Source organism: Gavialis gangeticus, unplaced genomic scaffold (assembly GCF_001723915.1).
Source record: "Gavialis gangeticus isolate Ggan-Ray unplaced genomic scaffold, GavGan_comp1, whole genome shotgun sequence".
NCBI lineage: Eukaryota > Metazoa > Chordata > Crocodylia > Gavialidae > Gavialis > Gavialis gangeticus.
Genome location: NW_017729024.1, coordinates 120,185,684 through 120,207,010, shown reverse-complemented (window position 1 = coordinate 120,207,010; position 21,327 = coordinate 120,185,684). Strand labels below are relative to the sequence as shown.

At 41.8% G+C, this 21,327-nt stretch overlaps 1 protein-coding gene across 4 annotated transcripts in view; it reads left to right on the top strand.

Annotated features, from left to right (window-relative positions):
• Window positions 1–21,327, top strand: part of JAK2 (Janus kinase 2) — a 149,272-nt gene that overhangs the window by 58,247 nt on the left and 69,698 nt on the right. For 2 of the 4 annotated variants that reach the window (XM_019517620.1, XM_019517621.1), the window contains exons 3-6: window positions 12,327–12,450; window positions 15,438–15,555; window positions 16,274–16,419; window positions 20,062–20,383. In XM_019517620.1, coding sequence (XP_019373165.1) covers window positions 12,327–12,450; window positions 15,438–15,555; window positions 16,274–16,419; window positions 20,062–20,383 — 710 coding nt within the window. Of the gene's footprint in view, window positions 1–6; window positions 218–12,326; window positions 12,451–15,437; window positions 15,556–16,273; window positions 16,420–20,061; window positions 20,384–21,327 lie in introns of those variants that run through there. The other 2 variants (XM_019517622.1, XM_019517624.1) reach the window with 2 other exon arrangements.

Sequence of the window (21,327 nt, the reverse complement as noted above, 5' to 3'; positions counted from 1 at the left end):
GCTTGTCTTACAATGACAGACATGGAAGGAACCACAACCTCCACTGTTCACCAAAACGGTGACGTCCTTGGGAATGCTAATGCACCAAAGCAGATGGAGCCAATGCTTCAGGTTTACCTTTATCATTCCCCGGGGAAGACAGGAGGAGACTATCTACCCTTTCCAGTTGGAGAATATATGGCAGAAGAGATATGCATTGCTGCTTGTAAGGCTTGTGGTAAGAAAATAATGACTATTTTCCTAATCAAAGAATGAAATTATTTCAGCTTCATGCAATGTAGCTTTTAATAAAGTAGACAGAGGTTCTGAGTAAGATGTATTATACTATAAAATGTGTGCATGTATATTGATATTTTTATTCACTTTTCACCCTGCTCTGCTGTGGGAGGCCACTATTTGCTACCTTAATATCAGCCCCACATTACCTATTCAAAACCATTAGCTGTTAAGGAGTGGATAGGATGGAACCCTTGTCCTGCAAAGATATTCTTCACAAGTGAATTATCTTCATCACCTACATGTGATCTCTTCTCTGAAGGACAAAAACAGGTTTTCACATATATATACACAGCCCCCTTCTTCTGGTAGGCTCCATCTTAGGCTGAAATTAAAGCACTGTAGTGCCAGTATTCAGGAAAGTAAAGCACTGCAGTATCACTGTTCAGGAAAACCCAAGACATATTGGAGTCTTAGAGAATGTGGATGAAAAAGTGTTATTTGCTGAAATTTGATGGAGGTTTTTTAATGGGATTTTCATAATAAAACGTTCCCTTGTTAACTTTAAATCTTAAGATTTTTGTCTGATTGTGTCAGTTAAATGTTGTTTACTGCTGATGTTCATTTAGTAGAAATCCTGAGGAACTTGTAAGGGAATGCTGAATTTATCATCCGCTTCCAAAGATGACCTCCTTGATTGCTGTGACGTGTGGAGAGTAAATTAGTTGCATGTATTATTTTATTTTTAAGGCTAGTAGGGAACATTCATATCATTTAGCCTAGCCTCCATGTCACCGACTATGAATTTCTTACAGTATTTCATACTGAATTTAATGCTGAGCTGAGCCCATTAGCTTGTGCTTGAGAGAGGATCCACCATTTCTTTTAGTAGGTTGTTCCAATGATGACATTTTCTCACTGTTTAAAAAAACAAACTTGTGCCTTTGTTTTCTTTGAATGTGTCTAGCTTCACTTTTAAGCCATTGGTTCTTGTTATACTTTTTGCTGCTAGATTAAAGAGGCTTTTTATAGATGGTATTTCACCCCCACACCCACCCTTCTCCATCTTAAGATGATATTTTTACTCTGTGATCAAGTTACCTTTCAACCTTCTCTGTGATAAACTAAATTGATCAACTGCCTTAGCTTTCTAAGTCTGTTGAGATAAAGGCATTTTTTTCTAGCCTGATTGAAACATTATTTTTATCTGTCCCCTGTGCTGTTTATGATGTTTCACTGTCCTTTTAAAAATGGTATATAACTGTCTAGTCTGTCTTGCCAATGACACACATCAGGATCATCAAACCAATCCATCCATGGGACTGGATGAGCATCATTGATCCTCTATGCTGTGTGTAACATATGTAGCACTGGGTCCAGTCCATGAATCATATGCAGTGCATAGGGCCAGGGCCAACACATGGGGCCAACACATGGGGTTAGTCCAATGACTGATGAGCCAGATCATATTGCTCCACTAACGTATGTGCACTTTTCCTAGCCTGTTTATTTAGTTCAGCTTCTTTTTGCCATTAGGACCTCACATTCAGTTGCTTCTTCACTCTGACCCTAAATTCTTTGTTTAGAGTCATTGCTTTCCACAATGCAAGCCCCCATTCTGTAGGCATGACTAGTATTCTTTGCTTTCAAGATATATAATTTGCTTTTGGTTGCATTATGATGCATGTTGTCTGAATTGGGCCAGTTTACCAAGCAGCCCAATATATGTGCCCTGTCCTCATCTTATATATATTTCCAAATAATTGATGAAAATTAGAAGCTTTGGGTCTCCATCCATGAAGACCCCCATTAAAGACACCTCAGTCCTCTTCAAGGATAACAACTAACAGCTACTTTTTAAAGTTATTTTTTCAGTTGTCCAGCTATTGATTCATGTAATACGTGCACTCTTATTGATACTGTGTAGTAATAACTTTTAGTCATAATGTCTTGAAGTACTAAGTCACAGTTACTTTCATCAACCAAACCTGTAATCTTATCTCAGGTAATCCATGCTGTACCAATTTTTTACTGAAAAGGTTTACTATTTTTCATCTATATCAGTCTATAAATAAGTCCTCTTTCCCCAACGCTGTGTACCTTATCTGGGAAAAGGAGGGTGCATTCACTCAATATTTTATGGGCTTTTAATATCTGTTTTTCCATTTCCGGAAATCTCTAAGCATTGTTTGTGGTCATTACAGCTTAGTTGGTGTCCCTGCACTTGAGAAAATTAGAGCTCGTTTTCATGGATGTGAGACCAGTGTTTGTGGCATGCTTACACAATACGTATGGGCCACACAAAGACATTTGTAACTTACAGCAGTCTTTGAATTAGTGGAAAGAATCAGATGGTTGGAGCAACCTTTATCCCCTTTTATAACCTATTCTGTGGCTGCAGCCAATAAACAAAAATTATTTTGGATCACAAGGGTCAAAGCCTGCGAATGCAAAAGAATAATTAAGAGATGGATGGAGGAGATCTTTGGGAGAACCAGACTAAAATGCAGGCACCATTTGGGGTGTGTGGAAGAGTCAGGCCTACTTAATCTACTACCTGTTGGTGATACCCATTTGTAATGTAGATATGCATGTAGAGTATTTTTTTTCTCTCTCACTGGTTTCCTACTGGCATACAGAAAATACTCTTTGTTTTAAGAAGGCTTATTCATCTCTACTGAATCTCAGTGTTTAAACTCAGTCAGATCTGCTGGATAAAAATAAGTACTTTACCTAGGGACCTTGCTTAAGAATGGGGAAAAGGCCTGAAACCTGAGGAAAGGCTTAGAGAGACTGGGGAAGGGGATAAAGTGCAGGTAGTCTTAGAACTGTGATGCCCAATATATTAAAAGTTGGCTGGCAGCATAGAACAGGTCAATAAAATTAGCCACAGTTTAGTGAACTTAGCAATTATTAATGAATATTTCCTATGATTTGTGTAATTATTAGACCTTTTTAATAGCAATTTTGGGTATGTGCATGGGGGGCTGCCTGCCTGCTAGGTCCCAGGAGTCAGCTGGGGGTGGGGGGAAGGAGGGGAGGGCATGTGCAGCAGAACTTGCCTGGGTGGTGCATTTCACCCTCCTATCTGGCCCATGGTCACCTCTGCAGTGCTGTGCCTGGGGCCAAGCCCCACGATACCTGCCTGGGGTAAGTAGCCAGCACCATACTCCTGCCCACACCTGCTCCATACCTGGCCCCAACCTGTGTGCACAGTGCTGGTGCTGCAGCTGCCGGGTACTGCTCAGCTACCCCTGCCTCCAGCAGCGATTTCTCCTGCCCCTGCTGTGCTGCTCGCAGTACAGGGGAAGCTGCAGTCAGGTAGCTCCTGCCCCAACCCACGGGGCTCTGGCTCCAGCTCGTGGCCACCTTCCACCCACTCTGACCTGCAGCTGCAGCTTTCCTCCTCTCCTGGAGTGTCGCAGCCAGAGGAGGGAGGGGCCTCTGGAAGTTTAGGGAGCCACGCAGTACCCAGGCACCTACAGCAGCAGTACTGTGTGCACAGGCTGGGGCCAAGGTTGGGGCCAGGCTGGGCTGTTGCAGTGGGCAGGTGCAGACAGCATGGTGCAGGTTGCCCTGGGCAGGAGTTGGGGTGGAAATTTTGTTGGTCCCCCAGAGGGGGCCATGTGAGTGCAAATTTTGTTATTTTAGTGCATGTGGATGAATGTGGAAATGGTGTTGCCTCAGTGTAGGTGTTCTCAAACTGTAGTCCTGCGTACCCTTGCAGGCATGCAAGACATCTTTGGGGGGTAGGTGGGAGAAATTGCATAATGGCAGATTTAATTTCCATTATAATAATTGGAATTTAAAGAGTTAAAATATAAAACTTATTTTGGTAGGGTAAATTTGGAAGGGAGTATGCAAGAAGGACATTTTGGGAACCTCTGCCTTATTGGAAGCCTGTGTGAGAGCCAGAGGGTGGTGTGCGGGCATGGTGCAGGGGAAGCCCCCTGCTCCTAAATGCCATGGAAGGCACAGTTCTGCAGGCTGGATCCAAAGGCTTTGCAGCCCACGGGCCATAGTTTGCCAACCCCTGCTGCACAGGATTAAACTGTATTGGTATAATAAGCATTTTATACTGGCGTAATGGTGTCCAGATCTGTGAATATGGTATATCATCCATATTTCCATAAAATGCATAAGGGGGTTATAGTGTATCAGTGCAGTTAAAATGGTATCGTTTTTGTGTCTAGACAAATCTGTAGAACATGCTGGACAAAGTAAGGAAAAAAATAGTAAAGCAAAGGAAATCCTTCTAAAACTCCCCTTTTTCTTGGCTGCAGTGAGAAAAACCTATTTTCTGCATCATGAAGGCCAGTTTCTTCATCCTTGGCCTAGAATGACCTAAAACAATTTCGAATCTGAAGTTATACTGCCAGCAAGGTGTCCCTGTGCTCAGTGTGATTATTCAAGAAAGTGAGGTGTCAGTTCACATATAACTTTGTTTTATGGAAGGAATTAATGTGTACTATGCCTGCCTTTAATTCTTATTAAGCAACTCGGACACAGGAGACAGAGAAGCCACCTTACTTTTTGGATTCTTCTATAACAGTGGTGCCTAACCTTTTTGCCTGGCAGGCTGGATTGGCAGTGCCCAGTTCATCTGCAGGCCAAATTACCCACTGTTCTTGATCCAACATGTGGGTGGGCACAGCGGGCACCCTCTGGCCATGCAGAAGGGGATGGGGGCAGGTTGGCCCCAACACAGCCCTACAAGGGAAAGGAGCTAAGCTCAGCCCTTTGGAAAGGGAAGAGGGCATGGCCAGGCTCCAGCCTGGCCCCACAGAGAAGGAAGGTGGTATGGCTGACTTCTGTGGAGGAGGGGGCCTGGCCAAGCCCCACCCTAGCCCCATGCGGGGAAAGGGGCATTGATTAGCTCCAGTGGGAGAAAAAGGGAGCATGGCCAGGCCCAGGCCCAGCCCTGCGGGGAGGGAAGCTGGTCGCGGGGGGGTATCTAACCCCAGCACCAGTGGGGAAAGGGGGCATAGCTTGGCTCTGACCGGCCATGCAGGGATTGTAGTATGGAGATAAGGCAGGGGAAGGGTGCCCATATTAATGTTCCCCTACTGCCAAATTTCCAGACCCATCAGGAGCTCCACAGGCCAGATGCAATGGCTCTGCAGGTTATATTTGGGCCACAGGCTGGAGGTTGAGCACTATAGCATCCATCTCTCTTGTTCTATAAAATGTTTGGCAAAAATAACAGGTATAATTTTGTCACTGCCACAGCTCCTAGAAGTCTTATTGGGTATCAATTTAGTGGACACACAAACTAAATAATAATTTATTTAGTCTCTCTGTTAATCTACCTGTCTGAGATACTGTCTCCTCTTTTAATTATATATTTAATAGAAAACTGACAATATACTCAGGGCTGTACAGAAATGCAGTTCCTACCATCGGAAGCTTACTGTCTCCTCTGTCTTATTTTGCTTACATTGAAAACTCTTTGTCTTAGACACTGCCAATGTTGTTTTCATACCTGGGCCTCTGCAGATTATTTTTGTTTACAGAAGAGGGTTAAAATACTTCTATGACTTCAGCTATTATCTGTTCATAAAGTCCTGGTAGCCAGGAGTTCTGGGAAGAATTGTGTGAAAAGGAGGACTGTGCCAGTAATGAGAAAGTTTGTATAAGTTTGTTAAGTGCAGTAATATTCTGCACAGAAAATATGCACAATTTTAAACCTGAAAGGAAACATAATTAATTTTATTGAAAAACACTTGGTTTCCATTCCATTTCCATTAATGCTAAACTCTGAGATATGAAGATCAGCTGGTTAGAGCATGGTGCTGGTAACACCACCAGGGTCATGGGTTTGATCCCTAGTTGGACTACTTGATCTCTTGAGGTCCCATCTATTCGTAGTTCTCTGTGATCTATGATGGGTGTGCAAGAAAACATTTCCATATACAAAGGACAGTTAATGTTTCCTTGTATTTTATACCACATTCTCTGCTTACTGGAGGATATCCTAAACTACTACCTTTTTGTTTTTCTTAGCAAAGCAGTTAACAGCAGATCTGACAGCAGCAATTACATGACTTTGAGATTTCTACCTCTTTAACAGTATGCTGGCATTCTTTGTAATGAAACATAGGTAGAGAAGAGTAGCCACTCAGTATTCCTCAGGAGTTGGCAACCTACAGCCCTTGGGATGGATCCAGCCCATAAAACCATTGGTCCCAACCCATGGAGCTGGGGCTTTAGCAGCATTCGGTGGGTTGGTGCATGGAAAGGGGTGTGGGGCTTTGCCTATGCCACATCACTCTACATCCCGGTGGCAAGGCAACAGATAGTTTTCCTGTGCCATGCAGCCGCTGGGTGTTGGGGAGAAGTGGTGGCCACCTAGGACCCAAACTGGGCCATTCCAGTCCACCAATGCAAAACATTGCCAACCTCTGGTATAGCTGCTAAGATCACAGTGCAGAGATCCAAGCCTCATTCAGTTTGAGAGTTGGTTGATACTCACCGAACTAGGCATGGAATCACCTGTTGAACAGTATGAATAAATAAAAATTGAGCAGATATGCCTTATTCCATGTGCATCATCCAGCTGGCATCTCAATTTAGGAAGAGACACTGTGGATGAAGGTATTGTGTTGTATGTATGCTATAAAGTTCTTTAAAGTAAAATACACCATGAATACACAAACACGTTTTTTCTCCCCTTTACCTATTACTAATCTATAAAAAAAAAAGTTATATCCCACTTTATACGACAAATGCAGTCTGAGTTTGATTGCATTGGATAAAGTTATTTTGGAGTATGTAAAATGTTGTAACTGATTTAATTCTTAAATTAATGATAGATCAGATATGCTTATTGCACCATCAGGTTGCAACACACTCCATCTTTTTATGTGCTGTATGTATAACTAACTACTTCCGGGTTATTCCTTGGGAAGGGAGGCAGTTATTTGTTTGATTTTGGTTTCTCTTTAGTTATTTTACATAATTCTTTCATTTCCCTGTAACTCTATGACTTTCATTTCTTAAAAATCTCATATGAGGGCCTGTACCTTCTTGTAGGCCTCAGTCCAGCAAGTGTCAGATGATTTTTCCACTAAATGTGGCCTGGTTAATTAGACAGTTGGACTGGATCTCTTGTTATAAGCCTGATACTTGTGTACAGGGACAGATGCCATGTTGCAACAGCTTTAAATCAATGATGACTCAAAACTGAGTCACTTTTGCTCAACAGGTTATTGCAGTTACTTCTACAGAATTATTTTTTTCCTGATGTGCTTAATCTAACATATTTTTAGCACCATAGATGTGCATGGTACATGAGAAAAGACAGGCTCCCTGCCCTGAAAAGTTTCTCTAATTAGATGCTGTTCAGAGCAAGAAGAGATACCACATCAGATTTTTCTTACTCCTATTTTCTCTTCTGGGTGTAAACCTAATATTAATTTTCTCCTACCATATTTTTTTGCATGCCATATGCCCTCAAATAAGACACACATGTTGTTTTTTGGAAATTGGAATGAAGAAAAAGAGATTTTTCCAGAATTGTGGCTGAATAGAGTGGGAACATAGCCAAATCTTCAGCACACTCATCCACCATTTTCTGCTCAGGCAAAAGCTACACTTTTAATCCTCTCAGAGATGCTGCTTAAATAGCATAAGCTGCTCAGCCGAAAGCTAAAGCCAAATGTCACAGGGGCTGTGAAAGCCTTAACACTAGCTGCTGCTGAAGACTGAACTCTGTACCTTCTCCATGTGACAGGCCTCGGGATGGGAGAGAAGGAAAAGAAGAATCGTTCATTTTTACAGTTTCCATTCTTCTATATCAGGCAGAAAAATTCTTAAGACACACTAACTTGGGGGGGAGGAGGGAACAGTCCATGTTGCATGAGAGTAAGTATGGTAACTCGTACCTTTTTTATGGGTCCTGCATATTGGCCCTTATCTATTTTCTCTTTCTTGACCTCCAGACAAATGCCTACTCCTATTTCAAGAGGCCCACTCCATCCCTCTCGGAGCCAGGCTTCCCATTCTGCAGTACAAATAGGAAGTTCAATGATTAATATCTCAGCCTGCACTCTGGCACCTGAAATCAAAAGAGCTCTTTCTGCAGAGTCTTGTGCTGGCAGGTTGCAGCTACAATTATGAATAATCTCTTGTCAACTCCAAGTAGACCTCTGAGGGAGAAGAGATTCAACTGCATACTTTCCTACTGTTGACCGGGGGGCGGGGGTTGGGAGGGTACCCCGGCTGAACAGATCTTTAAGAGTTGTTCTGGAGAGTCACTGATGGAGCAGCTGCTTTAAGTAGTGATATAAAGGAGAGAGATATCTGAAATTTGATGTCACCAAGCCCCCCAATATTGAAGTTAAATTGCTTGTTTTAAGGGGGGTTAGAGGGAAGGGTTCCTTGTATGCCTTTTTAGAGGTCCCCCAAAACAGCAAGGTGCATAAGAGAGTGCTCATTTGTTGTCCATCCTGCTGTCTTGCACTCCCCTGCCAAGGAAATGGAGGTACAGATGATCACCAGGGGATGCCAGAGGACTGAGCAACTCTTTCCTGTGCCTTTTGGCTGGACAGTGCTGCTACTACATGCCATCATGATGATTTTGAAGTGCTGTGGCAAGGGGGCATAATTGGGGCTGCACACCTTTTGCTGCACCAAAGCATTCAGAATTTAAAGCACTCAAGATTGGAGCAGGGTTTGGAGAATTTCAAGTGCAGGTTTGTCCATGGCCTTATGCTAGTGACTCTCAACTGGGTGTTGCGAGAGCCTTTGAAAGGTGTTGTGGGGTGTGAGGAGGTAAGCACTTATCTCTGCCCTGCTACTCCTCCACCTCAGTCTCTATCTCTGCCCAACCCCTGTTCAAGGAAGTCAACACAGGCTTGTCCTTGCCCTGCTACTCCTCCTGCCCTCTCCCTTCCCCCACATCTCCTGGTCCTATATGAGTTAAGTACTGTAAAAAGAAAAAAAAAAATCTTGAAATGGGGTGTTCCTCAATTCACAGATGTTATGTAGGGGTGCCTGAAGTCTAAAAAATGTTGAGAACCACTGTGTTATGCTGTATGTATTACAAATATGTGCTTTTACATTTGTTAGAAAATGTGTTTATAAATGAAATTGCAGTCTTGGAATAAAGAAAGAGAAATGCCATTGAATATTATTTACCTCTAACAGAGTTAACAGTGCTGTTAACTGTTCTGCTTCTAATCTTTACTGTTGTTACTTAGGGAGGGTGGAAATTTTGAATCAAGATCTCTGAGTTCCATTTTTTTAATTTCTGGGTTTTGTATAATTGCCATATATACTCTGTTGATGATTCTACTGATACCTCAGTTCAAATGTATCTGTTGTGTGGTTTAGTTGCTGCTGCATATCTTGCCTTCTGTATCACGTACTTACACACTTTCCCTTGATGGGCTGTGGAAACAGCCTAGGCCAAATCTTCTGACATGGTAGAAAATTTGCTCAATAAATAACTTAGCCCACAAGTCAGCACAGGTGGCTCATGGAGGATCATCCCAGTGCATAAGGTATTGTGCACAAGTGCAGACCTAGAGTTTTAAGAGTCTTGTGCCATTTTCTCTCCCTACTGCCAAAAAAAGAAAGAAATGGCCAGAGGAAAGAATGCAGCAGAGCACAAAGATGTCTTCGATGCAATCATCAGCTGTGTTTTTGTCCCCTCATTTCCATTGCAGGCATCCAAAGTTAAAGGGAAAAAATCTTCATGTGGAAAGATAATAGGGCATAGTCAATCATGTTCAACTCCAGAGTCATATTTTGAATTACACATATTCATATAAACCATTTCTTCATAAAACTCCACTCAAATTAATCATGTTTCTCTTAGAACAAAATTATATATATAATCTCACTCGCTGTTGATTTTTCACTTGTATTTTTTAAGTAATTAAATTAACATGTTAAGTTTAGATTCTTCCTTATTTGGTTCATATCCACAAGCAGAACAGTAAAGAAAACAGTTTTGTGCAAACTGACATACAATTGGTTGTCGTATTCCAAATAATACTGTATTTATTTGAATATAAAGCAAGGTTTTTTCCCAAATGAGCATGGGGGGAAAAAAGCCCCTTGTCTTATATTTGCCTACAAAGCCAAAGGGGGAGCTAGTGGCTGACCCGTTTATCCTCTGGCATGATAATTATATTTCTGCCTCTGGTGTGGGGAATGGACAGAAGGCCAGTATTATGGCCGTTTCTGTGGAGGGCCAGAAGAGGCACTGCAAAAAGAAAAGCCCTTTCCTTCCTTCCTCTTCAGCTTGCATCACCATTTTTGTTATGGCAGCACATAACCTAATAGAGAAGTCTGGGGACATTATCTAATTGATGTGCTAATTGCATGGATAAAGTACAAAGTGATTTGATCTTTTTTTCCTTGGTTAAGATTTTCAGAAGCCATTGATACTGTCTAATGCTTTTGTGTGAAGTTCATGCTCAATTATAGTCCCTCATTGTATTTCTTCTAGCCTATTAACTTCTGTTTTCCCATCTGCTTGATAAATCCTGGCTTTTTGTGTGTGATCTCTTCACTTTGAATGAGCGAGCTCCAAAATAGAAAGTGGGGGAAAGAAAATGAGTGTTAGATCCTTGATCCTTTTTAGGTTTCCCTCCTTTCCATCAGAAAGTAGGCTTAAGTAGAGCAAGATGGAAAAAGGCAGCTCCACTCTGGAGGATTTTGATATTCCAGAATTTTGGTTTCACTCTTATTTGAAGTGACTAAATTTTCTAAAGTGTGCATAAAAGAGAAGCACTGAAAGGAGAAGCCCCCAGTCACCTACCAATCAAACTACAGAAAAGCTGGGCAGGTAGGTTGGCAGAAAATCAGGGAGGGAAACTTGTCTGGTTTCCATTAGAACTTCAGCAAAATCAGATTTTCTGAATCTGAAAATTTCCCTGAGGAATGCTTCATCAATGTATGTTTGAGCTCTAGTTTTATATTGGGAATGTTGAGCGTTTGTGAGCAGTTTAAAAATAAACAAATAAATAAAAACTAGGCAGACAGACAGATGGAGACAGGCTCCACAACTGCATTCTTGGGACGTGTGGTCCCAAGTAAATGGGACTCTGAGCAAGAACAGAAATCTCTTTGATGTTGGTGTAGCATGGTGCTATACTGGGGCTTTAGGCCTACATCTCACATGGGGGCAGGCAATTATTTCCGGTGGAGGGCCACTTACTGAGTTTTGGCAAGCCATCGAGGGCCACATGACAGGCAGCCAGGGGCAGATAAATATTAATTTTCTACATTTTTAGGGGCCCCCGGGGATGGATAGAATGGCCTGGTGGGCTGCATCCAGCCTGCGAGCCTCATTTTGCCCACGCCTGATCTAACAGGAGCTGGTGCAGTCTCCTTAAAGACTCTCCAGAGGGGCTGATCACATGCTTAATTTAAAACACATGTTTAGAGTTCTTGGCTAAATTGGTACCTTAGTTTTCCAAGTGTTATGGCAACAGAAGGGGAGGGAAACCTGATTATAAAACCTTATTTTGTTGGCTGTCTATGAAAATAGGTCATAATACCTGTGGTTTAACTAACTGATCATCCATATTTTTTTCCTTTTGTTTAATAGAGCCACCAAAATTGTGTGATAGGGATATGGAAGGAGGTGGGAACTTTAGTTATCGTGTTAGATTTTCTTTACGTTGCTTTGTTTTTAATTTTTCTTTAAACCAACAACTTAAAACAAATGCATGTGGCCTTTCATTTTTCAGGAAAAACAAAGAAAATGTAATAACAACAATAACAATAAGTTGTTGTTGTTGTTAGTTCATATTGTAGTAATACCTGGAAGCTAGGTTGTGCTTATGAGCATCGTGCCCTTGCCTTAGAAACGTGTAATCCAGGCACAAGATGGGAGACAACAGGTGAATACAACAGTCAGCCAGGGAGCACAAGGAAATAATGAGATGAGACTGAGACTGAAAGTAATCTCCAGCATGAGCAAGGTTGATTCCAGCTGACTGAGCTATGCCATTGATGTAGGTAACTGGAAAATGAGATTATCGAGCGCTATCAGTTCACTCCATTTGACCGGCAGATTTTTTTTAAAGTAAAAAGTAAAAGATCCTGAGTAATAATTAACTTTTCAGTATCACTAATTTTCCTGTTCCTTTACCTAGGTATCATGCCTGTGTACCATAATATGTTTGCACTGATGAGCAAGACAGACAGAATATGGTATCCTCCAAATCACATCTTCCATGTAGACAAGTCAACCAGGCTCATTCTGCTTTACCGGATAAGGTAGTATAACTCAGATAATGCACCCAAAAATGAACCATGGCTTACTTTTCATGTCAGTGCACAAAGCTAATAAAGCAAAATGCCAAAAATAATATAACGCAATTGTAATTTCTACACGAGCTGTTAACAGCAGGTCCTCAAATAAAATTTACTTGGAATAGTAACCATATGAAATAAGTAAGGCTGAGTGCTTTGAACATTCAGTTCTCTGTATAGCTTGTTTCTATGTACTGTAGGCTTACCTGTTCAAACTAAAAAAACCTGAAAATGTGCTTTCAAGTAGAGGGAGTTAGTATTACTATATTCTGTTCATTGGCAATAGTCATAGTTGGATTTTAATCTTTCTTGTTCTTTTTCTTGTTCCTTTTCTTGCATTATGGTGCTGATGTAATTATAAGAGATCTGAAGTGCAAAAATATGCAAAACCTAATAGAATATAGGTTTATTGAATTTGTTCCTTACAGTTAGGGGGACATGTACAACAGAATGGTAGCTATCTTGCCACTGAACAAAATGGTCTGTTTTATAAAAAGAAAAAGAAACAACTCCCCCCACACACCACCTTAAAGCAAGGCACCCACCATTTTTCCCCGCTTAAGGGGCTTTTATTTCTCTGAGTTGCATGAAGTGGCCTGAATGTCCCTTTTGATAGACTGATTGCAAACTGAAAGCCATAAATGTTTTCTTAGTGTTGGGTTTGGCCACTGGTGTTATGCTGAAGTAATTTTGTTGAAATTTCTTTTATGTGCATCTTTTAATTGCCCCATTGCATAAATCCAGATAATTACTACCAGAATACACAGGTGCATAGAATGGAACTTGTTTTTAATTCCTGTGTGCAGCTTAACATATGGTTATGGTCAGCAAAATTACTCTGAAAACCTTTTGTTTTTTTAATTCTCCACTAATATCTCCACTACTATCTTCTGTGGCTCACAAGGTAAAGACAGATCGACCAGATACAGTTTCTGAAAATAAAGCAGCCTGCTTTGATTTGTACGGAATATTGCAAACAAAATAGATTAATTGGATTAGAATACACCTGCTGTTCTTTTGCAGTGTGTCCAATAGTTTTGACAATATATTGTTTTAGTAATAGGGGTGCATCTGAAAAAGATTTTCTTGGCCAATACCAATAGCTGATCAATGATTATTAACCAGGCATATTGGCCAATACCAATCCAATAATCAATTTACAGGAATGTAGCCAGGCAGCATAGGAAACAGCTCCCTGCAGGTACATCCATGCAGGGAAAGGGACGGGTGTGGGGAGATTGAGGCCCCCACAGTGAGGAGGGGAGTCAGGCAGGGACAGGGTCTGCAGCTGCGGCTGGGGAAACTGCCCAGCCAGGGTGGTGAATGGGACCTGGGCAGGATGCAGCTGCAGGCAGCTCATCCATGGGATTAGCATCCTGGCACTTAAAAATGGTGGTGGGGGCGTTTGAACTAAAACTCATGAAATGAGCTTTAGTACAGACACCACCACCGCCATTTTTAAGCGCCAGGGATGCTTTTAACCAGAGTGGAGCTGAGCAGGGTGATGGTGGATGCGGGCTGCCTGCTGCGGGCTTGGGGCTCTCCGCCCTGCTGCCTTTGCCCTGGGAGCCATGTGCTGGCTGTATGTCCCCTCCCCGCCCAGCAGCAGGATGCACAACTGGCTGCCCCCACTGCTGTGAGGCATGCAGAGGACATGTGGCCAGCGTGTGGCTCTCAGGGCAAAGGCAGCAGGGGGGAGAACCACAAATCCACAGCAGGCAGCCCACATCTACCCTCGCCCCATACACAAACTTTGGGGGGGCATATACCCCCCATGCCTCCCCTGGGGGTGCACACAGAGGCACGGAGCTGTCCCCCTTCCCCCCCATGCCCCGAATGAGCTGCCCGTGACTGTCCTGCTCCCCGCCCTGGCCCCAAGTCCCATTCATCACCCTGCTGGGCAGCACCCTCAGCCTCATTCCCTTCCTCACTGTGGGGGCCTTGATCTGCCCACCCCACGCCTCTTCCCTCCCTGACAGACTTCCTTGCTGGGTGCTGCTCTCCACACTCCCCGGCTGCATTCCTGGCCACATGCATGCATGCAGTTGTGCACATGCACGCAGCATCCGAGGGACCTGGCCATAAGGTATATTATGTTTATCGGTGACATTATTGAATTCACCAGCTATAAAAAGCCAATAGCCAATCATGTTAATTTTCATTTTATTGGTGCCAATCTGATATGGCACCAACATATTGGTGCACCTCTAGTTAGTAAACTAAAAATGTGGTTCAGTCATCTTTGGAGTTGTTACCAAATTTGCGGCAGCATTTTAAGTACAAAATTACTTAAAATATCCACAATACAATAAACTGAATGCTATAATTCACAGAGCACTTACTTGCTTTGGTATTACTAAGTAATTCTTCACGTAGATGTAAAATTATCATGTCTGTCTTGCATATTGTTATACTTACACAAGATGTATTTTCCATTTTGCCTTCTCAAGAGGTTTTTTTTTATAAAGGACCAGAAGTCTTTTGTGAAATCCCTTGTCAACTTTCCTCCATCTAGAGAATCTTCCCTTTCAGAGAGAGGTTATTTTTCCTTCTTAAACCCATCATCATTGCTCTCTGAGTTGGGAGGAGTCACTAGCAGGTGACAAAAGCTGTTCTGTTTTACAGTATGAGGATTACCGGTACAAAGCTGCTAGTTCTTTCTATCCCTGGAGATTAGCACCCACAGTACTGATCCCTCATTTAACTTTAGCGTGGCCCCTAAACACCACCAGTCCAATTCTGAGCCTCCTGCTGAATTAAATAGCTTTGCATCAGACCACAAGTCAATTAGAAGTTGCATGCACGCATGCGCGCACATGCACACACACACACACGCACATTCATATATAAAGAGTGTCTGTATCTAAGGATGTTTGGTATTTGTTAGCAGATGTGCCTTTTTAACTCTATTGATATTTGCCTAACTATACTTTATGCATTTTCCTCAAAAGGTTTTATTTTCCTCACTGGTATAGTAATGGAAGTAGCAGAGCACATCGGTATGGCATTACTCGGGGTTCAGAAAGTCCTGTTCTTGATGACCCTGTCATGTCTTACCTGTTTGCTCAGGTAGGATTTTCTTTCAGTCAATAAATCATGATTTACTGTTGTTGTTATCTCTTGTTACAATCGTAGTTGTGCCCAACAAAAATAACTCCCACATCTGACTTAATTGCTTAGAGTCCAGTCTTAAGTATGTATATGAAACTTGGGACCAGGTTGCATCTTTCTGGAGGAGAGGCTGAAAACCAAATAGATCCATGTGGCAAGAAGCATTGAAAAGCTGTTCTGCCTCCTCAGTTCCACTCTCCACTGCTAGCCCCTCAGTAAAAATTGGGTTTCATTTTGTGAGAAGAACTTGCCTACTGTGGGGCAGCACCATCCTTAAGGAGACCTTGTTGGACTTGGGCAACTGGCTTTTTAAGAGTTGTGTTACCAAGTGTGAAAGCTGGCAGGGAGTTGGTGTAAAGATGCACAGGTATCAAGGGACAGATAAATTTGTTCCCTAGAATATTCAATAAATAACATTGGGTGTCTGTAGATGTGTGGGACGCCTGCTCCAATGCGCTGCATGTCAGAGTGGACTCAGTCGTCGAACAAGCTTTAGTTAAAGTGCCTCCACTGCCATTTTGAAGCGTGAAATGGTGAATGCACAAGATGCTGCAGGCACTTTAATTAGAGCAGCTCGTAAACAGCAGCTGGAGCATGTGTAAAGATGCCCATTGAGACAGAAAATTTACCAGCATCACAATCTGTCTGGGGTTTTTCCCCCTCTTTTCTCCTTTAGTGGCGTGATGATTTTGTAGATGGATGGATAAAGATGCCTGTTACTCATGAAACCCAGGAAGAATGCCTTGGAATGGCTGTTTTGGATATGATGAGAGTGGCCAAAGAAAAGAACCAAACTCCTCTGGCTATCTACAATTCAGTCAGGTGATTTCTTACTCTAGATCAGTTTGACTTTTACATATATAAGAAAGACTGCCTTGCTGTTTTCCTGTCCCTCCTACTGCCATGTCCCCTCCCCACACCATGCTTTTATGTGACTCAGACATGAGCACCTGTGGGGGATGCACAACTTTTGGGAACAGCTGTGTTGTAGACACAGCAGGAGGTTTTTAACTGATTTATAATGTGAATGCCATTCCTAATAGAAGGAGTGGCTCATGATCACATCCCAGTACATTTGGCATGTATTCGTGTGTTCACTTAGGTTGACTGATGACATAACAGTTATCTTTTAAGTATTCAGCCAAAGTTTATATGGGGCTGTGGAATCCGTGCTATTTTATAGAATCAGACTTTTGAAACAAATGATGATCGAAAAGTTTGAAATAGCTGTTAGGTTACCATACTATTTTCGAGAGACTGACATGTTTCTATGTTTACCCTGGAACATTAAATTAGAGAAAATATACACATGAATATTTTTATTACTGCATCACAAACTGCTGGACGTGTCAGAATGTCTGTTTGTGGAATTCTATTTTGAAATATAATTTAGACCTCATGCTAATCTGAAAACAGAAATAACATTTTTGATTTTGCTCTTTACAAAAATCTTTTTTCCATAACCATTTCAACATTTTTCTGTGAGAGCAAAATTTTTAGCAGGTTCTTGAGTTGGAAAAATATGTTAAAAATTGACCTTTTAAGCATAGTTCTCACTTTTCAAGTAAGTAAGAGCCAGTTTAAAATAGAGATACTGAATGACAGTATCTCTATTTTAAACTGACTTCTGCAAATAGCTGTTCTTTTTTAGGGTACAATAAGTAAATGAAAAGGGATTTTGGCACTTTATTAGATTTTTCTAGTCACCCTAAGAATACTGTTAAGTCATGAGCGAACCACAATGCAGTGCCACAACTCTAAAATTATTATACCCTGCTTCTTCTTTTCTTGGCAGTACTTTTTTATCAAATTAGAAGACTGATGTTACAATATGCAAATCCAGGATTCCTTAGAACCACCCTTTCAAAGGTGAAATGTCTGTTTCATTTGTGGGGAGGAAGGCCAACTACTCAATTTCTTTTTCCTCTTTAGAATGTCAAGCCTCACTTTAATTTTTATTGTTTGACTGGAGACTCTATCAAGCAAACACCTCTTGCTTACACAGCCAGTTCAGTAGCTTATATGTTTTCTTCCTTTTCAAATAGTCTGGTTCTGAAACATTTTAAGGGTTTTTTGTCTATTGTTTTGCTAAATATCTTCCTTGCCAGCCTGGGTCTACCTTTGTGCCAACTTTTGCATTACTTTGTTGTGTTTAATTACCTGGGTGACAAGAGGCTACTAGAGTTCAGAAATGCATGGTATAATTTTATAAATGATATAGTAATGCTTGTTGTTTTATTGCTGTAGCACACAGAGCCCTGCTTATGAATGTGGGCTCCATATTATTACTAGGTGCCATTTGAACAAAATAATAAAAAATGATGTATTATAACACGGCCAAATTGGGTGGATTTTCCCAGGGGAGGCAAAAGGCACATTGCTGACATAAAGCGGCAAATGTCACATCTCTGCCCCAAAGCACAGAAACATGGGGGGACCCAAAGCATTTAAAAAACAAGCTCTGAAGAATTTTGTAATGCAGGCAAAACTTTTTTTTCCTCCAGCCTTATTCTTGAAATTGCTGAGCCATTTTGGCCAAGCTTAAACCAATTTAAAAGTCAGCCTGAGGCAGATTCACAACCTAATTTTAGTCTGAACGGTTAAAATTTGTCAAAATGATAAACAACTGAAAACAGGGTCTCATAATAACAAGTGACAGGAAACCTTAATGAAAGGGAGTGCCGCCAACTGATAGTAAAGCTCATTGTTTCCTAAACAAGCCTTTCCAAATGCAGAAATATGTCAGTGATAGTCTGATACTCATTGATCATTTGAAGAGATTAAGCTGAAGCATGGGTTATAGTTCACATCTCATTAATGTGACATGTTTACAGTAGTCCTCACTGGACATTTATATATATCATAATAGGCATCATTTGACAAACTCTTCTACTGCAGGCCAGGGGTTTAGTTCTGAGGATTCTTCACATACCCATATACACTGCTGCCCCATTTTTACTAATACTCTGCCTACTCATAACATGTTCAGAATTGCCACAGGACAATGGAGATTGTATTTGTTAAAATAAATAAATATAGGCCATATAATTCATCTGGAAACAGAGAACCTCTCTGGTCCTTAAGAACTGTGATTTATCTCCCAGTACAAAACTTCATTAGTGACATAATTAGAATTGCAACCTTTTTTATCTTTGTAAACTTAATATATGTGATCCTGTGTTTGAACAAGACCAAGGAAGTCAACATTTTGAATAGCATAATAAGCAGAGTTTACAGCAAATTCTGCTAGTCTGTCATATGGCACTAGACTTTTTTTACTCAAATTCTGTAATAATGACTAAATTGGGAATTGTGGAAACTGCAATACAGCATACATTGAAATTAGGGAAGGAAACAGTTGGTGCACTTGTATTTGAAATAAATCTTACAGAATAGTTATGATTTAAAACGGGTGGGTAAAATATGGCCTGTGGGCCAGATCCAGCCCATGGAAGGACTTTGTGTCACCTGTAGTGGGTCCCTTAGTTCCCCACTGTCCATCCTCTGACACATCCCATTGTGCCTTGGCACACAGTGCATCTTGGCAGCTGAACTCTGGCCCTGGAGAGATGGGGACACATGTGCACGGGCCTGGCCCTGGACTGGCGCACCGTGTGCCCACTCTGAACCTGTCCTGACCAGCTTCAGACCAGACAGGACCTGCACACACAGCCCCAGCCACAGCCCACCCCACTTTCATTCTTGACCTGCCCACCCACAATGAGTGGCAGTAGCAGCAGCCAGACAGAAGTTGCTGCTGGGCGTGGGGAGAAAATGACCGCTTCCTCTTCACCATGCTGGGCCCTTCTTGTTGCAGCCACGTGGAGCCCAGGCCTGGGCTGCCTTGCCACTACTCTCTGCCACCATCACCACTGCCACCAGTGCTGCCTGTGGGCCACCCAGCAGGGCATTGGTGGCAGTGGAGAGGAGCCGGGTGACCACAGCAAGAAGGGCGTGGCAGCAGCAAGGAGGAGGAGGCTGCTTTTTCCCCTTGTTCAGCAATAGCTTCTTCCTGCCTGCCAGTGCTTATCATGGGCAGGCTGGTCTGGAGCAGGTGCACAGCGGGCTGGGGTCAGGGCTGTGCACGTGGGTCCCAGCTGGTCTGGAGCTGGTCCGCTCCAGCTGGGGCAAATGCAGAGCAGGTGCAAGGCAGGCTGGGCCTGAGGCAATGCACTCAGCTGCTGCTGGGCAGTGATGATGTTGAGGAGCCTCAGGGTTCACGGGCCCTGGGCTATTGCAGGGGGTGGTGGGTGCTGACCGGCCTGTGATAGCTCCCCAAAACTACTTATGTGGCATGTGGGCCCAAATAATTGCCCGCCCCTTATTTAAAGTCATTGTAAGACAGCAAGCAGTTCACTTAGTAATTTTTTTAATGTAAACATTATGTTTATTTAGCCCACAAGAATAATTTTCCAGGCTTCGTAAGTAATCTTCACTATTTATGTGATAATCTTGTTTTCACAGCTACAAAATGTTTTTGCCTAAGTGTGTTCGAGCAAAAATCCAGGACTATCACTTTTTGACACGAAAAAGAATAAGGTACAGATTCCGCAAATTCATCCAACAGTTTGGCCAGTGTATAGCTACTGCCAGGAATCTGAAACTTAAATATCTTATAAATCTGGAAACCCTTCAGTCTGCCTTCTATTCAGAGGTTTTTGAAGTGAAAGAGGCTGGCAGAGGTCCTTTGGGTGAGGAGAGATTTGCAACCATTGTAATAACTGGAAACAATGGAATTCAGTGGTCAAGAGGAAAACTTAAAGACAGTGAGACACTGGCAGAACAGGTAATTCTTAAGAATGTGGCTTCACTTTATTGTTTTTAAGGATTTTGTACATTTACATGCGAGTGGAATCATTTAGTCCTGTATTAAATGTGTTGATTGATCACACAGCTGCATTGTGGAGTGAAGTGTAGATTAAACCTGATTTTAATGGGAATGAGGCTTGAAGAGATGTATATTTGTCTCCAGTCACACAGCACAAGATTTTAAATAAGGTGCATTTTTTAATGTTATTTATAAGAAAACAATAACTGTATTGTTTGACAATTAGGGAATGCAATTCTATGTCCCTCATTACTGCTAAAGCAAGATTATTGACCTGAGAAAGTAACTTAGGGCATGTACATACTGCTATGCTTGAACTCTACATAAAGCCACTGTTTTAAGAAGTCCTTTAAAGAAACCATGCTCCCTTCACTAAATTACTACTGGTCTCTGAGCTAGCCAGTTTTATCCAACTACAGTTGTAGTATACACATACCCTAAGTTTAAGAAATAAACAGTTAAATTATTCAGTAATTTCTTAGTCATACACAGTTGCATTTTATTCTTTATCTGCATGGTTTTCCATTTCTCATTGTTTCCCATCATAGCTGTTAAACAGTTGAACTTTACCATATCTGATGGTAACTGCTAGTACAAAATAAGTTAGTGGTTAGTCAGAAATTACTGACTCTTGGACAATTGCATGGAATTTCATGGTATTTGTTCTTCTGTAAACATGCAATGTATGCAGATCATATCTGGAGAATTATGTGTTATTCTGAAGACTGTCACTTCAGGAGCATGCCTTATTCCACGTTAATATCTTCACAGTATTCTACTGTAGTAAAACATGTCTGTAGTAGTGACATTTTTAAAGCAGCCTTTAGATTTAGATAAAATAAAATTCCTTTTTCAGTGAGTTCGCCAATGTAAATAGGACAAACCACAGGGCAGCACTTTAG